The sequence below is a fragment of the Gekko japonicus genome, unplaced genomic scaffold, assembly GCF_001447785.1.
Source record: "Gekko japonicus isolate JY-2015 unplaced genomic scaffold, Gekko_japonicus_V1.1 scaffold566, whole genome shotgun sequence".
Lineage (NCBI taxonomy): Eukaryota > Metazoa > Chordata > Lepidosauria > Squamata > Gekkonidae > Gekko > Gekko japonicus.
The window spans coordinates 556,601-566,074 of NW_015165251.1; the positions used below are offsets into that span (position 1 = coordinate 556,601).

Consider the following 9,474-nt stretch of genomic DNA (forward strand, 5'->3'; position numbering starts at 1 on the left):
GATAAATACTGATGAAGAGGATAGCAGGGTTAGGGTTGATTAGCTCCATCTAGAGGCTACTGTTTACTGTTCATGAGTCTGATGAACTGGTTTCTGGCTCACAAAAGCCTGTTAGACCTTAATGTACACAGTCATTTTGTCTTTGGTTAAACCTTAGGAAGAACTTCCTGACAGTTAGAGCAGTTCCTCAGTGGAACAGGCTTCCTCGGGGGGTGGTGGGCTCTCCTTCTTTGGAGGTTTTCAAACAGAGGCTAGATGGCCATCTGACAGCAATGCTGATTCTGTGAACTTAGACAGATCATGAGACGGAGGGCGGGAAAGGGTTGCCTCATTGCTTAGTTCTTGCCACTTTGGGGTCAGGAAGCAATTTTTCTCCGGGCCATTTTGGCTGGAGATCCTGGAGGGTTTTTTTGTCATCATCTGGGCTGGCCTTGGCTGGGAGGGCAGGACAAAAATCCAATAAATAAATAAGTAAAACAGCAGTCACTGGGGGTGTGAAGGAGGAGGTATTTGTGAGTTTCCTGCATTTTGCAGGGAGTTGGACTAAAAGACCCTGGAGGTCCCATCCAACTCTATGATTCTATATTTTTGAAGGAATCAGGAGCAGTGATCAATGTGTCTGAAGAAATCTAATGAAAAGTTCCTGTAATCAAGTATGTAAAACTACCAAACACACAAACATACACAAATATACCTGTAAAATTGTCACACAGGACAAATGATACAAGTTTCACATGACATGCGCTCTGTCATGTGTCATAAAACCCACAATGTGTGGAACAGCACAGTTTCTCTTTGAAAAATATTGCAAATGAAATATGTATCTGGATTCTTAAGTTTTTATTGTAGAAATCCAGCCCTTCTGTACATACTAAGTCAAAACACAGCTTCCACATCTACATACAAAGGAAATACAAGTTTTATATACGTATAACATACAATATATACATTTAGTGGAGGAAAGAAGAGGATGTAGGCAAGTTTAAGGAATCACAAAAAGCAGTTTAAAAATAATGAACAAGATCTTGTCACTTGCTTTTTCACAATACGGTTGTCCACTGAACGCTGTGCCACAGTCCCTTTAAAGCTACCACTTGATGCTTAATAGCCATATTTTGCATTCAGATGAGTTCTACCATCACCGCTTTGACCTGTTCAAAAAACAGGGGAAAAGTAATTTTGTACTTCTGCTCACTCTAGGGAATGAAAACATTCTGCACAGAATTCAGCCCCTAGGGTGTTACAACCATTCCTTAAAAAAGGGTGATCTAGCCTCCATGATGCATACAGAAACATAGAGGGCTATAAAAGGGAGATAGATTCATAGAGGCTAGGCCCATCAGTGGGTACTAGCCATGGTTAATAAACGGAATCTCCATAGTCAGAGGTAGTAAACTTCTGAAACCCAGTACTAAGAGGCAACATCAGGGAAGGCCTTGGCCTCTGTGCCTTGTTTGTTGCACCTCCAGGGCAACTGACTGGCTGCTGTGTGAAACAGGATTCTGGGGTACCTGGACCACTGGTATGATGCAGCAGGGCTCTTTTATGTTATGTCTTGGAAACTTTAAACACACACATGGGCCTATCTGAAGGCAATTCAAAAACGTAGCTGTTTAGAATGTAACTGCCTACTTCTTGGAGGGTGTGACTAGACACAATATCCCATGCTAAAAGAACCACGCTGGCTCTCCTAGGGTTATTGTAAGGGGAAAAATGGGATAACTTCATCCAAGTATGCTACTCTGTGCTCTTTGGATATGTGGGACGTACTTAAGAGGAATGAATAAACCTGACATGAACCTTACTTCAAGTCTTTTTGTCAGAAGCAAGACCACTAGTATAGAGGAGTATGGTCTTTTTAAGCATTTGGAAGTCCCTCTCTAAAGAAGATCCTCAAATCAAACTTCGTCCTAGCTTTTTAGGAAATAACAAAACAAGTGTTTGGTAAGTAAGGTTCTCATTTTAATTGCTGACTGTTTTTATTTATTGCTGCTACACTGTAGTATGTTAAGATCACAGGAATATCAGTTAATTAAAAAAAAAAGACTACACATTACCTTCAGGTGGCATCCACACGCAGTAGTCTGGGTCATTTTCTGGATATTGTGAGGACACTGTGTGTTGAACCTGCAGGAAAGAATATGAATTGTTTAATTACTGTTAACACTGTTTTTTAGGGAATACTGAGTTGCTAATAAAAACTTCAGGCTGTAGTACAGGTGGAAGAGAACAGAATTCAAGGCAGAAAAAGAGGCTGAAGCATTCCAAATTCAAATCTACAGAATTCACAATAAAGACAGTAATAATCTACGAGATGCCCAAAGCTGATTAACTTTTTTATAAACCAATATTTTAAATTATTTGGGGAATTTTACTAACGGAAAACGGTTAGGGTAGATCTCTTACGGGAATAAGCTCCGATTGTTTTAAAAACTTTACTGAGGCTGCGGTCACACGGAGCATTAGGCACGCTAGAGGGACGGAAAATAGGCGGATCTGGGAAATGTCGAGCTCCCGTGGCGAACCCGAGGCTTCCCGCAGAAGATACGCGGTAAAAAACTAGTACCTCAGAGTACCTGAAACCGCGGGGCAAGGGTGGGCGTCTGATCGCGTTTCCGGTGGTAGTTCCGGAGCCCGCCCATGTCCCCTCGCAAAAAGGTTTTTTTTTTTCAAAGTCTCCACGTTTGAGTTTAACCCCCCCAATCCCGTTCACCCCGCGCCCCGCTTCTGTGACGCGCTGCAGGACTGTGGAGTGATCAGCACCTCCCCCCTACCATGGGACCTCCACGGTAGGTCTGCTCGCGCAACCGCGTGTTTTTTAGCCCCGGGGCAAACAGCCACGCCTCCCCCCCGCATTTTCCTGCCCGTGTACCCACAGCCCGAGTTATGATACATCCTGATAGACCCCTTGAGCAGGAATAAAAAGAAAAATAATCAGTTTATTTTTCATTTTGTTTAAGGCCATTCTTGTAAATGCTCATATTTTAAATTCTGCACGCAGTAAAGGATCTCAGACAGTCCCACTGATTATTTCTCCTTGTTCTAGCTGCAGATCAGCAATGTTGGTTATTTAATGAAGCAGTTGGTGTTAAGAACATTAGGGCAAGGCCTGCAATCCACCTGCTTTTTTTGGGGGGGGAAACTACAGACAAATAAAACATACTGCATCCTTGCAATAGTGGCCAACAGCCCATTTATGCCATCAGTTGTCCCTCTCAGGTGGGATAGCTGAACAACATTTCTTCATTATCAGTGAAATCTTACCAGCTGCAAAGCTTAAAAATAGGCCATTGTTGCAGATTCCTTCAAATCCAACATGTCTGGTTCGCAACTAATTGTATAAGCTTCCGGAAGCTTTTAATAAACAGTTCTTGAATAAAAGCAAATGGCTCTTTTCAAATAAATGCAACTGTCTCATTCTGCAGCAGCAGCAGCACACTGCACTTGTGTTGTCTTATGTGATATCTTAATAGACGCATCATAGTCTGCAGCTGGCCAGCAAATGAGACTCACAATCTGCAAAGGGTCTGCAAACTATGATTAGTACTACCTGGTGGTTTAGTTATGGCACTTGCTTGCAAACACCTAAAGACTGGAGTTATGAGAGAAGCTGAAAGCTGGCAAGTCACTCTGACACAGTTTGCCTGTACAATTTAAAAGCTCAAACCCTAACCTGGATTCTCAACTATGGTTAGTACAAACTGTGGTTTGTTATTGTGATGCCTGCATTGACTCCACGGGATCGGCTTCATGCAACAAAGAAATGATTGCCCTGATATGCCAATCTCTTCTTCCCTGTAATATACACATGACGCCATAGCCTAAAATGCAGGCTCTTAGAGGACTTCTACCTGTTTTATGATTTTTAGTTGTTCAGATGACTTACCCTACTGGCAGCATTAGCTTTCTTATTCTTGGGCTTTTCTGCAGGCTTCTCAGATGCTAGGGTAAAAATAAAAGAAACAGTGAGTTACCACTACTACTAACTCTTAATTCTTGAAGAAAACTTGTCAAATGAGTTCCAGGTAAAATATACTCCTTGGAAAAACAATACAGCCCAGGAAACTTTTAATCAAAGCACAGTGCCTCCTCCATCACCAACCACCTGAAATGTTCCTGCCAAGGTAAACTCATGCCAGAAATTTAATGTGAATTAGAGACAGAGCTGCCAGACTACCATCTGTCAGAAAATATTTCCAAGAAGGGGAAAAAATGACTGGGCAATATTGAACTAGGCACCTATTTTGTTCCCTTCCAGAAAAAGCCAGAATTTCTAAGTTACATTTCCACCAACTATAAGGAATCAAATTATGTACTGCATCTGTTCCCCTGCTTTTACAATCATTTGTCTTTAATAGAATGAATTTACGATTTAAACCGGATTTGAACAAAATCTTTCATAGAAGCTTTCCGCTCCAGCAATCTAAATATACAGATAATTTTAAAATATTGCTTCCCATCTTGTAATATGTGAAAAGCTGAAACCTACTTATTCTTTTTAAATTAAGCTGAGAACAGAAAAGGATTCCAGCTTCCAGTGTAGTCACTCATTTTTCTCTAGTGCTCTCTTATCCCCCCCACCTTCTGTTGACCTACACAGTGTCTTTTGGGATGAGGCTGCTTGGAACACTACTTACCTTGTGACTTCTTTTGCAATGCATCACCTGGGGAGTTGCCCTGTAGTACTATTTCATCTTCACTCAGAAACTCAGACAGAGGCCTTATTCCTGTAAAACAGGACCCCAGAGGTTTAGTTAACCCGATCTCTCAAAGGACATGGGACTAACAATTAAGCCTAAACAAATTCTGATCAAGGCTAGGAAGAAAAGTTCTGTATTTTTAAAAAGTAACACCCCCCCATCCTCTAAGGTAGTTTTAAAATCAATGAAATCAGCTTTTAAAACAGTGGTTTAACAGCAATTTCCCCTCACAGTACAACTGTAATGCTAAATACATCACAGGTGATTAGAGATATTAACAGAGAGTTAGAACTTCACCTGTGTGAGTCAGCAAGCAGGGAACACAGGCTTAGTAAACCTTAGTGCACTGAAGACACTGAGTGACAGAAGGATCCCAGTCTTTTCCCCTGGGCCATGTGCATACAAACACTGCACGAGAATGCTATGGGGAACAAGTGCTGTGCATATCTCCAACATAAATAAATAAATATCGCCAACATAAATAAATAAATACCCAAATTCTATTCCACTAGAGCTACAAGATTTTAAGATACTAATGAGGTGGTACTTGACTCCTCAACGACTTTCCCATATGCATGCCACAATCTCACCAAAATGTTGGAAAAATTGTGACAAGATAGGCACGTTCGCCCACTCTTGGTGGGAATGCGATAAAATAGCACATTTTTGGGAAGAAATAAAACAAATGGTACACAGAATTATAGGCCTTGAAATCCCACTGGATCCTGAAAACCTCTTCCTTAAACATTGGCCGCCTCATATTGAAAAACATGTACATAAGCAGACCTTGGATGTTATGATTTATGCTGCACGAACAGCGATTGCTACTTGTTGGAAAAATCCAAATCCTCCCACATTGGGACTCTGGTATCAAAAGTTGTGGGACCAATTCCTTATGGACTCTGTTACCAACAAACTCAATAGACTAACCCAAAAACCCATAGAAAAACCTGTAATGGAAAAATGGGATCCTATATTGGAATTCTTAGCAACAGAAGATTTCTTACCCTCCTCTTGGCAGCAATTTAGGAATTGGATGTGAACCCTCTCCTGACATTGGCAGCAAAAATAAAACCGATTCGCTAGATGTACATATATTGGATATTTATCAAACAATGGAAGTTAGTTATCACCCACATAAAATTTTTATGATCTTTGTACTAATTCTTTGATTTCAGAGTGGAAAGTATATTCTTCTATTTTTGAAACAATTAATTGTACTTTTTCTGACTTTTGATGTTACCTACTTTGATATAAGCTTAAGATTGCCATTATTTTGAACTTTTATGTATCCTACTTTAAATAAATTATTATTATTTATTAAAAAAATAATAAAAAAATAAATATTTTCTAGGATGCTTTTCTCTGAAGCCAATGACTTTCTTTGCATAAACCAATGATGCTACAATAATAATGTCCAGGAACAATCGAAACTTAGAATTATTTTCTTATTGCTTTAGGAAGAAAAATGGTGAAAGTTCAGAAGAACTGGAAAAGATTTTGCATGAAATATTCTTACTCACTGTGAATATAATTATCATCCCCTCTCAGTGTTTCATAATCTATAAATCAACAACTATTTGAGGAAGCAAAAACAGCAACAAGGATCTTTATCATCAGAGCAGATTTCCTAAGCATGCCATCACCCCAAAGCATTTCATAGTCAGCCTTAGCCTTAGACCATAACAAAGTCTCTCACAGGTTAAGATTAGTACACCCATGCTAGATATTGGCCACCAAAAGAAGAAACAGATGCTTCTTAAGCCGAAAGGAAATATAGGAGAATCCCCTTCTTCTAAGAACAGCTGTTAGGAGTTTTCTAGATCACTTGCCCCAGACCTATAAACATGGAGCCCAAAATAGAATGAATGACATGTTCTGTACACAGCATGCATCTCTACAATGAACAAAGCCCTAGACTTGCGGTGCTGTTAAAACATAAATCTTGGCTGGCATAAGAAATTTACTAGCACTAAACCCAAGCAATGTAGTGAAGAAACAAGCCCCGCTCAGTGTTCTCCTACTGTCCGAAACGGGTTTGCTGCTTGCGTGTAACAGGATCCTTAAGCTGCAGTGCTGAGATAATGGAACTAGGGAAGGCTGCTTTGGCCCTTCAGGTGCCAGTGCAAGATGGTTGCGTGCATTATGCTATCTGAAGTGGTACCTCTAGTGGTGTTTTTTATCCTTCCTGCTCAATTTAATTTTGGATTGTTAGGCAACTTGAAGATTCTGTTTCACAAGGCGGGATTATAAACTAGCAAAGCAAGTAAATGAGATCTTATTAGCCCACAGAACTTCATTTAAAATGCAGGAAAATGCAAGATGTAAGAATAATTCACCTTCAGGAATTAACTCCATACCTTTGTTGCTGCATGAATAAGATCTACTAGGGAGACTTTCTGGTTGGAGTGTTTCTTGTGGTGCAGTTTTCATCTCTGGTTTTCGTGTGCCTTGTTTTGCTGCCTTAATTTCTGCTTCCTCTTCTTCTTCTTCTTCTTCCTCCTCCTCCTCCAGCTCTTCATCTTTCATATTTAATAGGTTTACAGGAATATCTGGACGCTTCACAGGTGGCTTCTAGGAGGCAAACAACATAAACAGGCTCTCTATACAAGAGAAAAATTGTCTATTTGAAGACTGGACCACACCTTGAGGAAATACACCCCTATGATTGACAGGAATTACGTTAATAGAGGAAACTGTGAATTCCAATATCAATTTATCTAAATATAGCCAAGTGTTTCAGGAGTGGTTCTGCAATGCAAAGGTCAGTCCTACAACCTATTCATCTTTCAACTTACCCCAACGGTCCCAGTTTTCAGTCTGAATTTTCTTCCCCCTTTCATTGCGCCAAACAGGGGCAAGGTTAGCTTTCTAGGCTTGCTTTCAGTTCCCAAATCTTGATCCCCAGCTCTACAGAAGACGGGGGGAAAATGAAAGAAAAGCACACAAAAAGCTTCAGTGTCAAGCCTTGAGAGCAGGCTGAGGTTCAAGACTGGACCTTCCTTTGGGAAACCCAAATTCTTGCTCAACTAGATACACTTTCATGAGGCTGGTGCAGATGCCTTGGGAGTCACACAACTATGCACTCCCTTCCCCACAAGCATGAACACCCCCCCCCCGAGGGACCACCTTTCCCCGTATATACCCCCAAGAGCACTTCGGTCGGGGTCCCAGAACCGCTTAGTGGTTCCGGATTCCCGAGAGGCACGTTATGCTGCAACAAGGGCTAGATCCTTCTCAGTGGCGGCCCCTGCTTGGTGGAATGAGCTCCCGGAGGAGATCAGGGCCCTGCGGGATCTAATGCAGTTCCGCAGGGCTTGTAAGACGGAGCTCTTCCACCAGGCCTTTATGTAGGGGCCGCCGCTCCCACCACCACCAACGGGGGAAATACCATCTCAGTCGGATCGCCCTTGATAGCCCGGCGGCAGGGTGAACCTCATGGTGGCAAGACCAGCCGAGTAGCATGGACTAATACTGCCAGTATGATACAACTAATGCTGGCAGGGGTTATTTCTTGTAGGAGCCAACTGCAGAGTTAACTACAGACCATCTGGATTTAAATTTAAAGCACTTTATGATCATAAATGGTGTATTATTGATTGTATCTTGTGATTTTATTGGATTTTAATGTATTTTATGTTGGGCTTATGCCCCTGTAAGCCGCCCTGAGCCCGCTTGCGGGGTAGGGCGGGGTAGAAATACCTTAATAAATAAATAAAATAAATAAATCTTAACCCTGCTTGGGTAATACACTACCATTAAACATAGTTAGCCAGTGTTTTCCCTTAGCTAGGATTTCAAACTCCTTCTTTTGAAGCAGAATCATAGAATCAGAGTTGGAAGGGGCCATACAGGCCGTCTAGTCCAACCCCCCGCTCAATGCAGGATCAGCCTAGAGCGGAGGTGTTGAACTCATTTGTTACGAGGGCCGGATCTGACATAAATGTCATTTTGTTGGGCCAGGCCATGTGTGTCATAAAATGTAACACAAGATACTGGATATATAAACTGGATATATGCCTGCAAGAGGATATATTTGTTGGCATGATTGGATTAGGTGTGATATGCAGAGGGGTAGTAGGCATGGAGATACCAGCGCTGGTAATGAGACAGGAAACCTAGGTCTCAGTTTGGTACAGGAGGACTCAGTACAGGGGGATTCAAAGAATAAATGGAAATAAGTCTGAAGAAGTGAGCAATGACTCACAAAAGCACATACCCTACTACAAATTTTGTTAGTTATTAAGGTGCTACTGGACTCTCACTCTTTCTACTGCTATTAGAAATCAGAAATTCAAAAACCAGTGGGGGAACATTTTAACCTTCTAGGACATTCAGTTGCTGACCTAAGAGTAGCAATTCTCTTACAAAGCAATTTCAAAGGGAGATTAGAAAGACACACTGCTGAATTGCAACTGATAATGAAGCTCAAGACACTGCAAACGTCTGGACTGAATTGAGACCTAGGTTTCCTCTCTCGTTACCAATGCCTGCTATTGTCATTTGGCATCTGAAATAACTCCACTCTCCAAGATACAAGGACAGGTGGATTCACATTCTAGCTGTATCTAAAGAAGTGAGCAGTGACTCATAGAAGTTCATGCCCTGCCACAAATTTTGTTAGTTAAGGTGCTACTGTTCCCTTCTGCTAATAAAGAATGCAAGCTGTGCTGCTAGGTGTCTTCCCCCCCATCTCTTAGAACTGGAAAAGGGGATCTCTCCAAGTGCCATGGGATTCCCTCTGTCTCTCTGGCATACTGTCTCTGGCTCTTTC

General features: G+C 41.5%; 1 protein-coding gene across 1 annotated transcript in view; it reads right to left on the minus strand.

The window, feature by feature from the left end:
• Positions 1-862: 862 nt before the first annotated feature.
• Positions 863-9,474, minus strand: part of SLC4A1AP (solute carrier family 4 (anion exchanger), member 1, adaptor protein) — a 25,282-nt gene continuing 16,670 nt past the window's right edge. The window contains exons 9-14 of the mRNA XM_015410143.1: positions 7,499-7,610; positions 7,061-7,274; positions 4,638-4,727; positions 3,887-3,942; positions 2,058-2,127; positions 863-1,151 (exon numbers count right to left, since the gene is read on the minus strand). Coding sequence (XP_015265629.1) covers positions 1,102-1,151; positions 2,058-2,127; positions 3,887-3,942; positions 4,638-4,727; positions 7,061-7,274; positions 7,499-7,610 — 592 coding nt within the window. The 3' untranslated portion in view covers positions 863-1,101. The remainder of the gene's footprint in view (positions 1,152-2,057; positions 2,128-3,886; positions 3,943-4,637; positions 4,728-7,060; positions 7,275-7,498; positions 7,611-9,474) is intronic.